The sequence below is a fragment of the Conger conger genome, chromosome 4, assembly GCF_963514075.1.
Source record: "Conger conger chromosome 4, fConCon1.1, whole genome shotgun sequence".
Classification (NCBI taxonomy): domain Eukaryota; kingdom Metazoa; phylum Chordata; class Actinopteri; order Anguilliformes; family Congridae; genus Conger; species Conger conger.
In genome coordinates this window covers 53,512,769-53,532,956 of record NC_083763.1, presented here as the reverse complement: position 1 = coordinate 53,532,956, position 20,188 = coordinate 53,512,769, and the positions used below count along the sequence as shown (strand labels likewise).

Sequence of the window (20,188 nt, the reverse complement as noted above, 5' to 3'; positions counted from 1 at the left end):
TGAACAACATACTCCCGGCAGTAGCACTTTTTACAGCAGCCTGTGTGAGGGTGTGTAGCTTTGCAGGGAGCTGCCACCAGCTTCACTGATTGAGTTCTCGCATAGGTCAGGCCACTTAGCTTCTGAAAGAATGCGGTATCTTTGATCCTCACACAAGCTGAAATCGATATTGAGTAGCGATGAATTCTTGGGACCTGACAGCTAATCACCTAATGCATTACTCACACAAAGGTGCCTGATTCATTTTTAATGTCTAGGGAACCAAATAAAAGTGATTCTCCCACCCTCCGCTACAGAGTTCGGCATAAAACAAAAGTGTAACAAACGTGAAGGTGATCTATTACTACTATACTATGCTAAATGCTATTACGTTTCTAATGCATGTTCTTTTCTCAAAGAATATCTTTGTCAAAGTACCAACCTCATATAGGTGCAAAATGTTGAATGATTTCCATTCTCATCCGTTGTGCATTTAAATGCTTAAATAGAACAAAATAAAAAATGACCTTAACAACAAAACCAATGAAGAATGGTTCAAGTCAGTGCTTATGACCAGAATAATATTACGGGTTTGTAACTACAGTATATGTTGCCATCAAGAAGGAATTAAGCATGCAGAGACAGGAAATGAAGTTCTGAAAAACTGCTGAACGGTCCCAAGGTTCCAAGCCATTTGGTATTTATGCTCACTTGTAGTCCCCTCATCTTTCAGCTTTCAAAACCATTAAACCGCAGGCCTTGCAGTTAAAAACCAATATCTTTCTCCAGGGCATTTACGCCACCCAGAAGCAAATCTTCTGCAGGACAAGTGTAATGCCTTTTTGCTGGTGCTGATACCACCCTGATGGGCTGACATGACATGATCCCTCCAGATAGCTGAGGATCAGTGAACCCCTACAGCTTTGTCACTGTGTGGTGTAGACATATTGTGGATGTGCTTTAATGCTTCATTGCATTCAGTTTGAAGAGGAGATTTTTAATGCGACTTCAAATGAAATCAAGTTTGTGATGCACTGCATGCTGTCTAAGGACTGTACCCATGAACTTGGTCATGTTTCACATTACAGAAGAAATGCAGTCTGGTGTTTGTACTGTTAAAATGACCCAGCGCTCTCCCACCATTCACATATTGTGGGATAATCACAAAAATACCTGAAACATAAATGAGAATGTATAGCTGAAAAAAACTAATTCAATATAGTTTTGGTCAAAGGAGAATGAGAGTTTAGGGTCTAATCACTTCTTTTGAGGACCCTACCCAGTTACAGCCATGGCTTGCTCAGTTTCTGCAAGAGCATATTAGGTTGCTTTTGAGGGCCTATTCAGTTACTTCTGTGGGTTGCGTTGTTACTTTAAGTACATACATTCTCATCTGTTTTCTTTTAGGAATTGCTTGGCTCAGTTCATCGTTCATATAGTTATTTTGTGTAACTTAGTTATTGGAATACATCTACAAGGGATGGCAGACATGGAAATTAGAGACATGTGTTATTATGTTATGAAATTTGTGAAGTCTGGAATTGTCCTCTTTCAGTAATAGATATTTTGTTTTTACTGTTACATTATTACATGTGACTGCATTCACAGAAAGGTCCAAGGAGGCATTCAGTTGAAAATTAGTTTTTATCAATGAAGTACAGTATATTCTGCCTTGACATTTATGGTCTTAAAATGTGTCATTTACCTTTCCTCTCACAGCTTATTTGGCATGTCGTCCGTCGTATTAAGTGACTGCTCATGCACGTGGAAGTTTATCGTCAACACTGAACTGAAGTGGTTCCACTTTGTCAATCCCATCATGCTCTTGGTTCTGTACTACACCCTTGCCACCCTCATTCGGCTGTGGCTCCAGGAACCCATCACCACTGTAAGCATTGAGTTCTTCTTCTATCTTATTCTGATCAATTCTATTTGATAAGTAGCATTAATGATAGTTTAGACAAGTCCTTATTTTTCCTGTAAACAAGCATGCCAAATGTGTCACTGTGGAATTGTATACCCTAATAAAATGAGATATTATGAATAATGTATCGCTATGTGTAATGCTGATATGCTGTCATTCCAGGTTGTGATTGTATAAATTGATTGATTGTGGCTGGTTGTCTGTTAAATTAAACAGTGATACACTGTGCATTTCCCTGTCATACTTTTGATGACTCTGAAAATGCGTTTATGTGTTCAGTCACTTTGTGTCAATACGTTCACTAGTACGTGTATATAAGCAAGAGTAGCCTCTTACATACTTATACTTATATATACATGCACTATTAAGGAATTGTAGTAAAGAGCTGTGAGTCGTTCTAAGGAAAACTTCATGGGAAAGTGTGGATTTGTTATTGGTTCGTTCATTTGTTGGGAATTGTCTGGTGAGGGAACTGTTAGTGGAACAGAGCAGTGCAAAAGGTTGCTGTCCCAGTGGCTAAGCTGTGGTGTGTGTGCGTTTCCTAGGTGTCGGAGGAAAAAGATGGGGGCATGGGAGAGAAATCTGTTTGCAGCGATACAGAGGACATGGCAGAGAAGAAGTGTGATATGTGGACACAGTCAAACTACGGCACAGACGAACGAAACGTAAGCGTCTGCTTTCTGTTTCTCCACTCCTTTGAGCAGCACAGATTACATTTCTAGGCATTCTATTTCCATTTTACTTTCAAAGAAATCAAAGGCTCAATGAAACACATTGTAATGCTAAGCGCTATTCAATAAACAGAGTTACATAAACTCTGAAGACCATACTGTGAGTTAAGTGCTTGAATATTTTTTACATTTTGGTTATATTTGGCTGTTTAACACTGAAAGGAATGTATTGTATATGGTGCAAGGGTTGTGTACAGTGTAAATTAATATTGACATTTAGGACTGAATAATCTAAAATGTATTTCAGAGTATACAAATATGAATGAAATCCAGAAAAAAGGTTTGGTGTTATTTCCTGGTGTAGTGGAACTCACTATTAAACCTGGTGCATTCAGTTGTACTGGAGTATGTGACCACAGGTAATTCAGTCTACTGTGATTTATTCATTTATTCTACAGTTATCTCTCTCGAAGGGCAGTAACAGGGCTATGTATCTCACTGGACATGCCCCAGCTATGCTCAGCCTATCACAAGAACTCCATTCCCAGAACAGCAACAGAGTTCCACTAACATGAAATGCTAAAGTGCCTTTAGTCTTGCGGTTCTCAAGAGTGATGGGGACTTCATGAAGCAGCGCCCTGTTGCTTTGTCCCTGCTTATCAAGGACAATACTGCGTACCATGTCTATCAATAATCCACCTTATGTTCCTTTGCAGTTTCTGTCAACTCAAGATGGCTACGGGACCTCTGAAGTTAGTACACAATTTTTCAATCCAATATTATGCTTGTTTGAATAGCATGGCTCTTGTTATTCATTACTTAGATTGCTGGTTAATTTGATCACTGCTACTGAAACAAACATTGTACATTGTTGCCATTATTACTCACTCTAGATAAGGCTGCCCGCTATGTAATTAAATGACAGTAATAAGAAAAGTATGGATGGTTAAAAAGTGATAAATAATAATACAAATTAATTTGCTTAGTTTTCTGTCTGTACAACAAGTGCTTCAAAATTGAAATTGGCTCTCATCATTCAGTGGTGTATTCAGCATTTAACTTTGTTATTTTACAGATGTCTTTCTGTAGCTTGATATGAACAGAAATTGGCCAGTAAATGGCAAAAGTTAGCCATTTGATGGTTGCATTCTCTGTGGGCTTGGCCGGCTCATGAGTGTTCTGTACTCCAGGTGTTGGTGGTGACCTCCAACGGAACCCCTTTGGACTTTACCCCCTCCACGCCCAACAGCGAAAATGGGCCTTTAGGGCTGAATCTGTACTCCACACCGCAGTACAAAATGGACCACGGAGACAGGGAGTCAGGTGAGTCTCACCCGCTCTCCAAACATCATAAAAATACCCACGTGTTTCAGCACTGGGTGAAGAACAACACTTCTGGGAAATAAGCTGTTAGTAGAAGTTACCAAGAGTGTGAAAAAAAAGAAGGTCTAGACTTTCAAGGCTGCGGTTTATGAATTGGGTGATTTTCATTCATCTGAAGGCTTGCAACGCTAACCTTCCACCTACCCCACCCCCCCACCCCGGTTCCCTTCCACCTACCCCACCCCCCCACCCCGGTTCCCTTCCACCCCCCCTCCCACCCCAGCAGGGAAGAAGGACGACAGTGTCTACGAGGTCGCCGAAGATCGCGACGAGATCTCGGAGGCAGCGGAGAGCGCCAGAGCGAGCACTTTAGTCACGGTGTTCAGATTCGTCATGAAGCAAAGCTACATCTGTGCTTTGATCGCCATGATGGTGAGTGAAACAGGAGCTCCTTTCAGGAGCGCCGAGTCACCCCTCGCCCTCCTGCCCCCGCGGAGGGGGCCCGATGTAGTCATTAGCGGTGACAGGTTAAAGCCATCATTGTGCCTCTGTGTAATGGGAACCATGTGTGAAGAGTCCCCTCTCCGTCCGCCATTCCGCAGCCTCGCTCAATCGGCACCTCTAAGCCCCTCTCAGGGTGAAGTTTTGGAAGGTCGCCCATTATGAATTTCGACGCTAGACGCATTCAGTTTCTTGTAATTTGGAGGATACTTTTCACCACTCTGTAGGTTTAGAGGTGTAATGAGCTGAACTCTGAAATAACTGCTCTCAGATACTATTTCAATTTCTAGGTTAAAAGTGGGTGAATGCTGTCAAGTGCCCAGCTTGAGATTAATTTTCTTATTTATTTGATGATGAATGGGAATGTATTAATGGTTGCTCTCCTACAAAACGGACATAGATCATTCCACTAAGATTCTGCTCATGGTACTTGCCCCAGTGCGGTAGATTTTGTCCTCAGACGTTCCTCTGTTCGCAGGCTTGGAGCATCACCTACGTCAGCTGGCTGACCTTTGTGTTTCTGATATGGTCGTGCACGCTGTGGATGGTGAGGGACCGGAGGAAGTACGCCATGCTCACGTCCCCGTTCATGGTGCTGTATGGGAACCTGCTGCTGATCCTGCAGTACATCTGGAGCTTCCAGCTCATGACGGCTGTCCCAGGGTTCTTCCTCATAAAAGAGGTGCCCTTTCGGGAGCTGGGGTCGAAGGTGGGTCACTTCTCAATTCCGAGTCTCGACAGTCGAGTGTTTACTCAACCAAAATCTTTTTTTTTTTGTTGAGCAACTTAACACACACACAATCACTATAAATTTGTGTCCGCAAGGATTCGGAGCCCATGATTCAACTGTAACATCAATCAGACTTTTATGAGTCTCTAATGCATTTTCACTGCCTGTTTAGTGATTAAGTTTTTAACTTTTCAAAATTAACAATTATATAGCAATCAATTCTTGATTGAGGTAAATTAAGGAAATATTTCATGGTGCCTCAGCTAAGATTGTACAATCAGTCATTTAGACATTTCTGTATTCACTTGATAATGCTGCGCCTATATTGAAAAACAATATTCTAGTACCTTGCTAGTTTCTGTTTTTATGTGCCTTTTAATGTGAATAAATACATTCAAAGTTGAACCATGTTAAAAACTGAATTAACTAGTTTATACACCTCTGAGCTATCTGAAACCAAACACCATCAGTGCTACAAATCTCAGGTGTTTTGTAAGGGAGGAGTGATGTGCGTGTATTGTACAAAGAACTAGCACTGACTGAAGTATAAGCTGATACAACATCTACTCTGAGGTTCATTTGTTTATGTTCCACCTCAAACTATTACATGACATTTCAGGCATTTAGCAGGCTTACACAGCTTGCATTCTTTACAAGCAATTAATTTATACAGCTGGATATTTACTGAAGGAAGTTAAGTACCTTCCTCTAGGGCACAACAGCAGTGCCCCACCTGGGAATCCAGCCTAGAGTCTGAATCTGGGCTTTCAAGCCCACTTCCTTAACCGTCGTGCCCCACTGCCTCCGCTTATTTAAAGTCACTGTAAAGTTTGTTTATTATTTGTTTATAGTTTATTTGTCAGGGACCATGTACAAAAAACATTCATCTCAGTAAATGAGAGGAGATGCTTTACACCAGATTTTAGCTACTAGATAATTTCCATCTGCAGTCCCAGGGAATAGTTGAAATAACAATACATTATCATAGAGACATCTACAAATCCACCAAATATCTATTCAAAGTAATGTCAATAACTACACTAACACACATTTCAGGCATAAAAACTGTGCTGAAAACAACAAATTGTATTGCAGAAGGAAGCAAAAAAATAGTAAAATACACATTTAAGGAAAGAGGTCCCAGTCAGGAATCAAACGCAGAGCATTTCTGTTGTAAGAACGGTGTTATCCACTGCAGCACCATACAAATCTCATGAAACTATGGGATGAGATAGGCAATGAGACTAAAACATTTATCACCTATTTGGTCAGGGAATCCTTGAGGTCATAAATGACCTGGACCCAATAGCTCAGAGTGTGGTAATAAATAAATAGGAAAAGTTGAAATGTCTAACAAAGGAAAAGTCGTTATTGCAAAACAATTAATATCTCCACTGTTGCTAATGCTTAACGCACACCCTAATAACGCCATACAATGTAGTATGAAGCCATCACAGATGCATGTACCTTTACAGTCACTCTAATTTGATTTGATTTGACTGCCAATGTCTTTCCTGAGGATATGTGAGCCAGGACATGGAAAAAGCGGTTGCAGCCTGTCGAGGAGAGACATATTTAAACACGAAAAAGGTTGTAATACGTAAAGTAAAGTATGGTTGCGTGTGGAATGCCCGGTATGTGGGTTGCTGAGTGTGGAATGCTGCCCTGTGTGTGCAGATACTGTGTCTCCTGAGTTTCTGGCTGCTGCTGAGACAGGCGCTAACCGAGAGGCGGGAGAGGCTAAGGGAGGAGGCCGAGCTCTCCGGCGTCAAGGTGGATGCCCACAGGAAGGGTGAGGCCTCAGGGGACCCATCTGAAACACTGCAGGGAAGTCCAACACCGCTTCCTGCCACCTGATTGACAATACATTTGGCCAGGTTCCCCGTGGGTTGATTGATTGGCGTTTGCCTGTCTGCTAGTGGGCATAGCAGGGAATCCAGAATGTGGTGCAGTAGTTCATTTACGGCCAGTGACGTGAAACTTGGTTCACTTATGTAAGATATTTTGTGTTGTAAGAGCACACAATTTGGAATCGTGTTATCCTTTGTCAAGGGAAATATTTCCCAGACACCTAGGATAAATAAACTTCATTGTTTGTCTTGAATTATTATAATGTTTATGTATCATTTTTCCGGCTTTGGTCCAAGCAACTGAAGTTTTATTGAATCAATGTTTATTGTTCTGGGAAAGAAAACTTCAGTGGATCAGAGGAAGGCAGTCACACTTGCACACAACTTGTCTGCCTGTAAATACATTACAAAATCTTGTACAGTATGTATCACCTGACCTGACATTTTGAATAATATGTAAAGGATCTACTATTTTAGTATTTCAAAGATTTGAAAATCTTTTGATTTTTTAATAGAGGAGGAGGAAGATGACGAAGATGGCGGTGAGAAGGATATGGTACAGGTCCTGGGGAATATGGTGATGGCCATGTTTGTCAAGTACTGGATCTACATCTGTGGGGGAATGTTCTTCTTCGTCAGCTTCGAGGGCAGAATCGTCATGTACAAGATCATCTACATGATGCTCTTCCTCTTCTGTGTGGCATTGTATCAGGTGTGCTCTTCAAGTGTCTGTTGCAATTGTCAAACTTTTACTACACAGCAAAATGTATCAGAGTATATTTGGTCCCTGGAATTATATGTACAGTATATATCTATAGTGTGTATCAAATAACTAACATCCAACATGGTCAGTGTGTTTAGCTATCATGTGCCACTGTGTAAGGTTTCTACTCGATACGTGCACTGTTTAATTCCAGTGCTGGAGGCATACAGTACATACAATTAATTTGTTTTCTGTCCTGTCAGTCCACCAGTTGTCTCAGATGAGTCAGAGCTGTGGCTAACATGATCTAAGAGATCCTGTTTGATTACAATGCAATATCTGAATCAAATCAAAGCAGTTTTAAATTTTTACTGTATTTTACTGTCTTTCACAACTCACTGGTTGCTATGACGGCACATAATTCAAAACAACAAAATGATGGGACTTATTTATTGAATTGAACTGGAATTTTGTTGTTATTTTGTTAGTCCTTTGTGTCTTATTTTGTAACATTCAGGAAATGTCGCTCGTTTTCATCAGCATTTCTTTTTTTAATTTCCTAGGTGCACTATGAATGGTGGAGAAGGATCCTGAAATACTTCTGGATGTCAGTAGTCGTTTACACAATGTTGGTCCTCATACTTGTCTACACCTTCCAGTTTGAGTCTTCTGTACACGTGTGGTCAAATATGACTGGAATGGATAAAGAAGAGTGAGTTATACCCTCTCCATTCATGCCTACATGCATCTACTGACAAGAGATTATGTTGTTCTGGGGTTATGCGGTAGTGTCTGATTATTTGCACAATATACTATATTTTCCCATCACTTTTTCATTAACATGAAAGGTGATTGAAGTGCATAAACTGTCACTGTATAGATTGTTACAAACCTCTGTTCAATTAGTAATACAGTGTGGATGTCTCTCTGACCGCCCTTACAGGTTGCAGGACCTGGGATTGGAGAAGTTCTCAGTGCCAGCACTCTTTACCAGGATCTTCATCCCCACTTCCTTCCTGCTGGTGTGCATCCTCCACCTGCACTACTTCCACGAGCGATTCCTCCAGCTCACGGACCTCAAGGCTGTGGTGGCCAAGCACGAGAGTACCATTTATAGGTCAGTTCTAGTCCTGCCTAAGCTCTGAAAGGGGTTCTGATCTAAGGATGTGTCCAAGGGCAGGGGGTGTCTTTAAAACACTGTATATTATTGTGTATGCAGAGTATAATCCTCCTTCTGATGGATGTAACTGTAATCTAAAATAGTTAGCAATTCAGCTATTATTCCCATATACTGTAATAGCTGAATTGCTAACCAGTTTACATTTTTAGTTTTTCAGACTATGCTTAGAAAATTATGCCATCAGAAGCAAGATTATGCTTGAACAGTGTTTTAAATACACCCAGTGCTCCTCATGTTTAAATGATAAATCAGATTTCTTTACACTCTACTGTTGCATATACGTAACTGATTTGGCGTTGGTGTCATACATCACTCTGGATATGATGTGGGAAGATACGAATAACAACATGGTTATCATTTATAAAATGTCCGGCATTGTTGAATTGGAACAGTTGTTCTGGTTACAGTCGTAGAGAGATGGAAAACAATAGCTTGAAGAGGAAGGTACTCTGTGGCTTCAGATATCCTGTAAATATTATTACATTCCATCCATCCCCTTGTCCCTTTCATTCTTCACCATTTCGCTGTACCCTCCCCTTAGCGTATTCCTCTTTATCTCATCCACAATAATTCATGGCCTTTGCAGATGTCTTATTAATGTTGTGAACATGTGAGCCAGTGGCTAACATACAGCTTTTATAATGCCATCCTGAAATTACTCCGTCTGGGGTGCAGGGATGGTTTAATGAATGACTCTGTTGTGGCATATAACCAATGTAGCGGATATATTTCACCTCTGGTGTTCATTTAGAAAACCGTCACACCCAGTAATTGGAATAAAAAGTTTCAGTGTCTTGTGAAGACACCCTGAACACATGCGAATACCACCCAGCATGTCCGCTGCTTGTCTTCTTCTGACCACTGGGTCTGTCTGCCTTCTTCTTGAACTCTCTTTAACATCCTCCTATCTCTCATTTCTTCTTCTTCTCCATCCTTCTCCATTTCCCATCTCGCACAGCCATGCCAAAGTCAATGGTCGTGTTTATGTGATCGTGAATAGGTGGGTACTCGCTTGCTTTCTGACCTCCCATTAATGCTGTAAGGAGCCTGCCTTTCTGTGCTTCTCATCTCTGTATGGATTGTGTCAACATATGGGTTTTGAAGGAGCAGCTGTGTGTCTATGGTTCTCTGTGTGTGTGTGTATGTGTGCGTGGGTGGTTACATTAAGACTGGTAAAATCCAGTCAAGGCTGAATTTCAGGGCACTGTGAGTATGACTGTTTTTTGCACCCATTTTTGTATTCAAAAATATGTTTTCCTCCAATGACTATTTTTGGGTGAAACATCCCCAATTGATTATTCCCATTCCAAATCCCGATTCCAGAGATCTTTAAACACTCACAAGCATGCCATGAGTACAAGTTCCCATTTACAGAAGAATCCTCTTCAGGGTAGTTTCCTACTCCTCTTGTTGTCATTCTCCCTTTTAATCATGTAGGATCAGAAGCTCATCTCTCGAGAGAGAGCCTTTAGATTAAATCCTGTTTGACCTGTGTGCTATGTTCTCCTTTTTTATTCCTTCTTCCTCTCAATTGCTGTTTGAGCAGCATCAAGCCAAAAATACCCGTCCTTCAGAATGAGTAAGTCTTACTGACACGAAGACATGAAATGCCTGCCTTGATAGAGTATGCTGCCATTTCATGCTTCCTGACCTTAAACTCTGACTCATTTCCTTCCATCTCAGGAGGAGATGTCAAGTTTAAGTACCAATATCCCCTTTTCCTCTTACTCTTACATTTTTACTCTCGCTAAAAAATATTGCAGCGGTTTGTGCATTGCTTATTTGCTATGCATTGAAAGAAGTTAAAACATACCGCACACAATATTGAAGGACACAATAATGTTCCTAGGCTTGCTTGCTGCAGGTTACCCTGCTGGGTGAGAGGGTGGGGTGGGAGGGAGAATGGTTTGGGGGTTGCTCAGAGCCTGAAACCTGGCCAATGTATCTCCAGGCTGGTAAACCAGGATGGCAGCCTGGCTGACATCACCATGATCAATGCAACACTGGGCTCGGTTAAGAAAGAAAAGGAGGAGGAGGAAGAGGAGGAGGAGGGGGACAAAGTGCTATTGGATGCTGGTGTGGAGAAGAAGATTGAGAAGGAGGCACCAGAAGAGGGCACGAAGACCAGTGGAGTCCCCACGGAGCCACCCACCACCACCCAGAGCTCAGGTACCTGAGGAAGGCAGGTAGACCCAGGGTTCTCCTGTTAAATCTCTCTGCATTTCTTGCTTCTAACAACAACAAACCTTAAGCAGTATATCCATTTCAATCCAAACCTCATATCTGTAGAAAAAACACTCATACAAAATAAACACTTTATAGTTCGATGTTCACTTTAGCCCTCTGTTCGAACCATGCATGAAGTTCATTATTTGTGGTTGGAGATCCCCAGGTCCTGCCTGGTTAAAATTCAACAACTCCGAACATGAAAAGCTGGATCAGGACTACGCATGAAATAGATATACCTTGGAATGGGCAAATATCCACGAACGTAGGAATGCCCTATTGAGGGAAAATGAAAACAGACTTTCGTTCCCCCTTAGGGGCACTGCAGCTACAGTGAAAATAAGGGTATTCTTTATGGTGCCTTAGCCCCAGAAAGATGCCCCATGTTGCTGCCACTGATCTGGGGTATAAAACATCCAGAGAAAAACCGAATTCTGAATTATCTTTTTTATCAGACCAAGACGGCAGAACAGGAAGTCAAGCAGTTCTGAATCAAAAGTGTCTAGACTGCTTGGCTGAGCAAACAGGATTCAGGGCAGTGGTGAGGAAGGGCTCGGTTCTTTGTAGTTTTCTCATAGTCCCCTTAGGCCCAGTGACTGAACAGGCTCTCTTTTTGTGCTGCTCACACACATTGTCAAATGAACTGAATGCTGAGATTTCTTGCTGAGCTCACCACGAAATGCAAGCCTAGACGGGCTATATGGCCTACTCTCATCATCAGACATTCTTATGTTCTGAGGTTATCACATACTCTGAACACAGACATTTTTCACTGCGCTCACACGTAGAGATATCTCGATCTGCTGAAGTGTTATCACTAAGAGAACACTCACTGTGGTCACATGTATGCTGAGCACAAAGGGTTTAGTCAGAATAATTGCCCTTGATCGGTCCAGTTAGTAACCTAATGGAGCTTTGTTAACCAGTGTGTTTACACCCAGTGGTCTGTCTATAAATGACCACATAGCACTAACATGTTCTCTCACTCTAATTTCTAAATTGCTTTGATGCAGAGAAATAGGATTAGTTGCATAAACAAATCATGCCCAAGTAACAGACAGGCTTTTCAAAACTCAGGCATTCATGCCTATGTATTAGGTTATTTACTGAATGTTACAAGATCAAAGACATTTCTTTGAGTTGCTTTTTAATAATGATTAATACAGGAATGTAATTGATTGTGAAGGATTGTGTTTAAACTAGTAAGTTAAACAATCACCTTACTAATCAATTAAACAATTACCTGTCCAGAATAGCATAGAATATTACTACCATTTTAACAAAGCAAGAAGAGAGTTCACATAGGTTCATATATGTTACATATTCTATCTCTGATCTCTGATTATCTCTGGTGTAGAAGTGTCCCGGTTCACTATCATTTAAATGTATTGTCTGCCCCTAGTGGCAGCTGTCAGAATTGTCATTAGCTTTAATTTAATTAACAACAATGAAGTCAGCAGGTTGTCTTAAATCAACACCTCCCCCTTCCTCCAGTATAATAAAATTGCACAAATGTCCTGCACTAAGTCCCACTTAGTGTGTATGTATCGAAAATATTTTGCATCCATACAGTTTACAGTCAAACAAGCTTAAGAGTTTCTCTGTTGAAAACAGATATATTATTTTATATGAGTGTTTCACTGTGGAATTAGGCGATCACGCTGTTTTCGGATGGGGTTTTTCAGATCTGAAGAACAAATGGCACCTTGTAGTAGATCGCCTGACAGTGCTGTTCCTGAAGTTTTTGGAATACTTCCACCAGCTGCAGCTCTTCATCTGGTGGCTTCTGGAGCTGCACATCATCAAAATCGTGTCTTCCTACATCATCTGGGTGTCTGTCAAAGAGGTCAGAGCTTCCCTCGGGCCCGTGATCTTACTACCATGAATCAGAGAAAGAGTCAAGCTTGGGAATTGAGTTGTAGAACAAACAGGAATACTTACAGTAGCCTTAGGTGATGATAATTACCTGCGCTGCATTGCTTAAGGAACAGGGCCTGTAAACCAAGATTATGTCAATGTCGTTGTAACCTGAGCAGGATATTTACCACGTGAACTGCTTCTGTAAATAACTACCTTAGCACTTAGCTTTAAAATGTTCGTCGTGAAATCCACAAACGGCATCTGTTAAGTAAATTACGGTTGTACGCCTCCCCCCGAGGGACATATTTTGAGCATCCTGTAGCTAGCTGTTGTTTACGGCAACAATTGGCACGTGGCAGACCCGAAAGTATGAAAACTGACCATGTTGCTGCTTTTGTCTTTTGTGACACAGGTGTCCCTGTTCAATTATGTCTTCTTGGTGAGTTGGGCCTTTGCCCTCCCATTCAGCCAGTTTCGCCCCTTAGCCTCCAGCGTGTGCACGGTCTGGACCTGCATTATCATCGTCTGCAAAATGTTGTACCAGCTGGCTTCCATCCAGCCCGTGTCCTACTCCAAAAACTGCTCAATGGTGCGTATGTCTGCTGCTGTTCCCATCACTGTACAGACCAGGGTCAGATGTTTTTGATTCAAATACTTTTCTATGCTATACTGAGCTTGTCTGGTGTATTGGAACCGAGTGGCCATAACCCGGCTTTTTTTTAAAGCTGATTTCCTGGTCATGCTGTGAGACGCTGCTCACTAGCGCCACTGTGGTTAACTCCAGTATAGGTCCTTCAGACCGGTTTTCAATGTAAAGTCAATGGTACAATTGCGGTCAAAATATGAAGCCAGTATTTTTTACCCACAAGAAAATGTAGTCCCAACGGGACATCTAACGCTTCCCCATGTGCCGATTTTCTTTAAGTTATTGTGTTATTAGGACAGTACAGCAATACTTTGTGGATGAATCTGGCACAGGTTGCATCACTCTCTCTCACACGCTTAGTGGAGGAGCTGCATCAGCTTCCGTACTGCGCAGTCTCTGGCTCCATATGTAACATGTTTAACATGAGGCCGCCGGTAAACTTCACTTCCCAGGCTTCAAAACAGTTTTCACAAGCCCATGTCACGTGCCTGTTACATCACCAAATTTGTCCATATTTTTCTATAGTCTATGATTGGAACCTCAGAAATAATCTCCAAAAGTACAAGCCCCACCTTCTGGTCCTCTTGGTTGACTCAACTGCACCAGGCAAGATCATTTGAGCACAGAGAAGTATTTGAATACAAAACAATTACAGTACATATTTGTCCCAGGTCTACAGCCCTACCCTTTCCATGTGCCATAAATTCACTGATGGTGTTTCTGTCATTCGGTAGTGTTTTTATTTGTGTCTCTGCCAGAGCCTTCAGAGCTGAACTTCTCTCCTTTCTCCACAGCCACTAACATACTCACCTGGACAGAGGTCCGATATGGAGAAGTCACTCCTGTATAGCAACCCAGTGGACCCAGCCAACTGGGTGGGCCTGAAAAAGTTTTCCCCACTTCTAGATAACCTGAGGGTGAGGCCCGGGTTGCTCTGCAGCCCAGCACCATACAAAAAAATATCGCAACACAACTGCAAAACATATAACAGACCCTTAGATCCTATGCAATACAGTTACAACCATATGCATTCTGTGCCATAGAATACCAGCGTTGTCATAATGGGTGATTTCATGCTTGTTTGCTGATCAGGCATTAAGCATTCCAACCATGCCAGTATCCTCTATAAAAGCACTGTGTCTAGTCAAGTGTCAAAATATTGTTGAAATGATATCAATATAAAATTATTGTAAAATAATTTTACAATGGATTTTTCCTGTTCCACAAGCATTGAATTGACAAAAAGAAGGTGTCCTACAGAGGCAACTTGCCGACAAATTGAATCAGCTTGCTGGGGGCAAATGAATGCAATAACACGAATACACCAAGATAATGGTTAAGAATATATTCTTATCACCTAGCTTTGATAATGGGAATTGTGTCATAAATATCTTAGCTGAAGCTGAGTTTGTAGGGGGTTTTTATAGAGCAAATATAAAGTACGCTAAATGCCAAAGATAAGTTGTGTGGTCTGAGAAACCCTGAATTAATGACCACTCTCACTCTGCCTGTCATGGAGTTTAGTTAAAGACATTGTTTACCAAGTGCATAGTCACCAACAAATAATTAATGAGGGGCAGCAATGAGGCTGAACGTCAGTTGGCAGCAATGGATTAGCTACACATGTTCTGCGGCTTGTGAAAAAAGAGCAGCAGTATTTGATTTATAGTAGTAGCTCGTTTATGAGGCAGAGCCTAAGTTAAATATGTCAGAATAGCTTTAAATTAAATCTTAAACACTTAACAAAGGTACTTTCATGCACCCTGAGAACTGCAATTAAAGTATTTTGCTGGCAATTTTTCAAATACCCAGCAAATCCACCTGTCCTCTATGTCTCCACCTGACGCACATGCAGCCTAACATTAAACAATTTATTTTAGTTAATAATATGAGCCCAGTCACTTTTCTGAGTAATGAAGTTTATACAGCAGAGGGTGAGTCAACATGTCAGTGAGCCTTTTTCAGTGATAGGAAGGGATTTACAATGGTCTTGTAACAATGTCTTACCTATTGTACCTTTAAAGAGTACATGTGTAACAAAAGTGATGCATGTATTATCCTTTGGTTCAAAAATGCTTTTTTTCCAGTGAAGAAAATGAAGGCATCGGAGCCTGTAATATATCATGAGAATTAAGCATGGCTGTTGGTTACGTACCAGGCTGTGCCTTGCATTGCACCTCACAATATGCCGAGCCTTGCATTAACTGGTACAGAGTGTGCATTTTTGTTCTGGTATACATCACATCTGAACCATGTACACTATCCAGAATGATCATGCAAACATAATTTGCTTGAGTCCGACCCACATTACGCAACAAGTATATGTCTATATAACACAAGAAGTCCTAGTACATTATAGAACTCTTCCACTACTCAAAGGGAGGCATTACACAACAGTCTGTGAAGCATATCTACAGTTAAGAGCAGAAACGATACAGTATGTCTGCTCTTCCTTTCACCAATTGCTTTTGCTTGTTTTCATTTGCATTTAGAACAACCTGTTGATGTTGGCCATCTTGGCCTTTGAAGTGACCATTTACCGTCACCAAGAGTTCTACCGGCTGAGAAACAACCTCACAGCACCTGTCACTAAGACCATCTTTCATGATATCACGAGACTGCACCTTGACGACGGCATTGTGAACTGCGCAAAATACTTCATCAATTACTTCTTTTACAAGTTTGGCCTAGAGGTAGGTCATCCATCAGAAGGCTTATTACATTGCTGTGGAAATAGCAGCTCTTTGTTTTAAACTTGAATCAAATTGTGGTTTGGTCAATTGAAATTCAACAGAGGCTTAGTTAAATATTTACAGAACCTCACCGTGTAACCACAAAAGCAAAAGATTGGGAACTATTATTCTGTTACTGGGGAATGTCATTTCATGCTTGATTTGCACCATCAAACAAACAGATGCAATGCAATGGTGGTTCGCGTCATCTCTTCCTCTGTCTCCTCTTCCTGTCTTCGGAAGACGTGCTTCCTGTTGGCGGTCAATGTAATAGGCCAGCGAATGGACTTCTACGCGATGCTCCACGCGCTCTGCTTGATCGCCGTCATGTACCGGCGAAGGAGGAAGGCCATCGCGGAGATCTGGCCGAAATACTGCTGCTTCCTAGCCTGCATGCTGACCTTCCAGTACTTTGTGTGCATTGGCATCCCACCAGCAGCCTGCAAAGGTGGGTCCTCCATTTACTGCAGTTTAGTGCTACCTTTTTACCTCAGTGATGTTTAGGCGGCCATCTTTTGAGAGGTTCATTCTCTTTTTTTTTTTTTTTTTCAGACTACCCGTGGAGGTTTCCGTCCTCCATGGACTCCAATGTTATAAAGTGGCTCTACTTTCCTGATTTTCACACCAGGCCAAACCCCCTTTTCCTCCTATGTAAGTCCTTGTTTTATTATTTAATAATTTTGTGTCCATGCAAATGCAGGCTACTACAGATCCAACATCACAACCACTCGACTATAACAAAGCAATAAGGCATGAGAGGCCATGATAAATCACCAATGTAGTCAAGGCTAAAGGGTGTTGTTAAAGAATTTGGTGTCACACCTGAAAAAAAATTGGGAGCCCCAAGTGTAGGTGTTTGTTGAAAAGATGAGGCTTCTCCCAAAGCGGCATCTGAGGTGATATCGTTCTCCCCTCTTGTCTCCCCTCTCCTGCAGATGACTTCATGTTGCTGCTGTGCGCCTCCTTGCAGAGGCAAATCTTCGAGGACGAGAACAAGGCGGCGGTGCGCATCTTGGCCGGGGACAATGTGGAGATCTGCAGAGACCTGGATGCTGCCTCCTTCAGCCGGCACAACCCTGTCCCTGACTTCATACACTGCAGGTAAAGCCTCCACGGATATCTGAATAAACGATTAACCGTGGGAGCTACCAGTACTCAAATACTAAAAATACTATTCGGTTACTATTATGCACGTTGGGCCATTGAGCATCGGGCAGGGGAAAAAAAAACTGCCAAACAAGTTGTGATTCAACATGGTGTGTTCAACTTTATTTTTTTCTACATTTCTACATTGATGACAGTAATTTGTCTGTCGTATTGTGCAAGATATGTGGTGCCTATCTTGACAATAACTTGTCATTACATCGACGACTGGAAAGTCGTCTTGCAAACTCCCTGTCTTGAAGAACGAAACACTGCACAGAATATAGCCGGCCACCTCACAACATGCACTAATGCTTGGAGGCTGCAGAACAATTGCGTGTGTTCACGATAACGCCAGTAATGTGGTTTCAGCAAATGGCACTTTGTTGGAATGGGAGTCAGTCCCATGTTTTGCGCATATGCTCCAACTTGCTGTTAGTGACGGTTTAAGGCTGCTAGCATGAGTCGTTTGGTGGGAGCCTGGAGCAGATTAGTGGCCCATTACCACCACAGCATTGCTTCCAATGCACTGAAGGAAAACAACAACAGCAAAACTTACCAGAGCAAAAGCTAATCCAATGTTGGAATTCAGTGTGTGACATGTTTGCACGCATGCAGGAGCAAAGATGAGCTGTTACAGCTACACTATCAGCCAAATTATCAAACTAACGGAGGCCAGGACACTGTAGCTGACGAACATTGGCAGACCATGGCGTGCATACCTGTGCTACAGTTGCAGAATGGCTTGGCAAACGGATGCCCCCTGCAGATTCAGCTAGAGCAGGGAGACTGGCACTCATTGCCACAGCACTAGATCCCCATCATAAACATCTCAGGTTCCTCAATCCAGTGGTATGAGAGAGCATGAAAGAGAATCTTAAATGAAATTTACATTAACTCAGTCAGCTATGATTCATTATGTAATGCAATGTTGAATTGTTGAGTGTGAACAGGGTTGAATTGAATGTTCTGTATCCTTATTTTCTCAGTGAGTGATGGACAGGCATTCTCTGGTTAATCTGGTTAAATCATAAAATAATAATCATAACAAAAATGGGGTCATGATCTACAGTATATCCAGCTGTTTGATACATCGAGACCATATGTACTATACCTATGTCTTATCATCTTGCAGAGGCCACACTGTATGGATGTCTTATCTTGCTGTCTGTTGACAGCAATGAGAAAACATCACTAACCTAGATGTTTAAGAATGACTTGAACCCCAGATTGCCTCTGCAATTGTTTTTCCATTGAGTTGTATAGGGGTTTCTTCCCTGTTATCCATCCTTTCTAGATGTCTGTGGCTAAGTGCTCTCTTAAGTACTTTGTTTTTACTGGATGCTTTGATCTTTGGTTCCCACATCCCTGAAACGAACAAAATAATAAACAAGAAGGAATGAGGGAAAGTACATCTTGGGCCCAGCATCCTAATTGATTATGTAGACATCTTTTTGTTTTGATGTGTGAATTGGATAACTATTTTATTATCTGACTAAAGTAAAGGAAATGTTGGAGAGGCCCTGTTTGTCCTCTGCACTTACTCCTTCAGTCTTTCCTCGTGTCTGATTACAGATGAAAGGGAGAAAAATCCATAGTTCATGGTCACTCCAATCCATCCCATAACCACATCCTTTGACTCGTACACTATTTTCTTCCGTGTAATTTAATGAATCACTTTTAAATATGGAGAAACGGACATGATTTTGACATAACTTAGCTTAAGCAGATTTGACAGCAATCCATTTCAGGCAACCCAGGGTCACATTGTGACCATATACCGTTTCAACAAGCAATGTAACTGTCAACTGTCGCTGTACCTATGGTGTTAAGTAAACAGTAGTAATAATAAGGATAGCAGGAAAACATTTGTGAGAATGTTCTCCATTCTGAGTGACCACACTGTCTGTTGAGTCATTTACTCACAAACCTACTACCAGGAAGTACTGTAGGTGCCTCAGTTATGATGTAGTCAATAGCAAGGGAATTTGGTCCTCCAAATATAGTCAGATACTGTATAGCCCATTCCCCCGCCCCACATTGCCCTAAATAATAGATGCATATTAAATATTGCTCTTGTGCTGCTCTTCAAGCTCTTCAAGCAGCACCTCTCCCCATCCCTCCCTACCTCCCTGTGAACCTTAATTGTTGTCTCTGTGACTTGCTTTGTGTATCGGTATTTTTAGTTGGCTAGGTAAGCAGTGTTTGGATAGTTAACTTTGGTTACTTTTGCTCTGTTTGTTTGTTTGTTTGTTCAAAAAAATAAATAAATTTTTTTTTTTTTTTTTTTTTAAATAAAAAAAAGGCCCTTGTCCTTATCTTTGTTGTACAGGTAGCAGTTGAAATTGTACTTACCTCTAGGGTCTTTCAGCGAACTTATCCCTGGTTATGGGTATGCACTTTGTTGTACGTCGCTCTGGATAAGAGCGTCTGCCAAATGCCAATAATGTAATGTAATGTAATGTTGTGCATCTCTTGACAGACATGTGTGGTGTGGTGTTGGAGGAAGGGCTTGTTTGAGGCCTTGATAATTTGTGTCCTAGTGGCTTCTTCTAGTTTTCAGTTCTGCATCAATGCCTCAGATATTAATGAAGCCTGTCATAGATTTAGCTACGTTTCCATGGATACTTACAGATAGCACTGCTGTGCTGACAGCTTTGGGTTTAGTTTTCATTTATTTCGGGCATGATTGCAGGGTCACAGTGGCTGGTGTTTGGTTT

The 20,188-nt window shown here is 41.5% G+C and overlaps 1 protein-coding gene across 1 annotated transcript in view; it reads left to right on the top strand.

The window, feature by feature from the left end:
* Nucleotides 1-20,188, top strand: part of LOC133126282 (piezo-type mechanosensitive ion channel component 2-like) — a 127,154-nt gene that overhangs the window by 83,524 nt on the left and 23,442 nt on the right. The window contains exons 8-24 of the mRNA XM_061238321.1: nucleotides 1,699-1,867; nucleotides 2,449-2,568; nucleotides 3,765-3,897; nucleotides 4,184-4,329; nucleotides 4,877-5,107; nucleotides 6,806-6,920; nucleotides 7,494-7,690; nucleotides 8,245-8,393; nucleotides 8,625-8,798; nucleotides 10,813-11,030; nucleotides 12,773-12,933; nucleotides 13,360-13,536; nucleotides 14,388-14,510; nucleotides 16,086-16,286; nucleotides 16,569-16,773; nucleotides 16,878-16,976; nucleotides 17,261-17,426. Coding sequence (XP_061094305.1) covers nucleotides 1,699-1,867; nucleotides 2,449-2,568; nucleotides 3,765-3,897; nucleotides 4,184-4,329; nucleotides 4,877-5,107; nucleotides 6,806-6,920; nucleotides 7,494-7,690; nucleotides 8,245-8,393; nucleotides 8,625-8,798; nucleotides 10,813-11,030; nucleotides 12,773-12,933; nucleotides 13,360-13,536; nucleotides 14,388-14,510; nucleotides 16,086-16,286; nucleotides 16,569-16,773; nucleotides 16,878-16,976; nucleotides 17,261-17,426 — 2,784 coding nt within the window. The remainder of the gene's footprint in view (nucleotides 1-1,698; nucleotides 1,868-2,448; nucleotides 2,569-3,764; nucleotides 3,898-4,183; nucleotides 4,330-4,876; nucleotides 5,108-6,805; nucleotides 6,921-7,493; nucleotides 7,691-8,244; nucleotides 8,394-8,624; nucleotides 8,799-10,812; nucleotides 11,031-12,772; nucleotides 12,934-13,359; nucleotides 13,537-14,387; nucleotides 14,511-16,085; nucleotides 16,287-16,568; nucleotides 16,774-16,877; nucleotides 16,977-17,260; nucleotides 17,427-20,188) is intronic.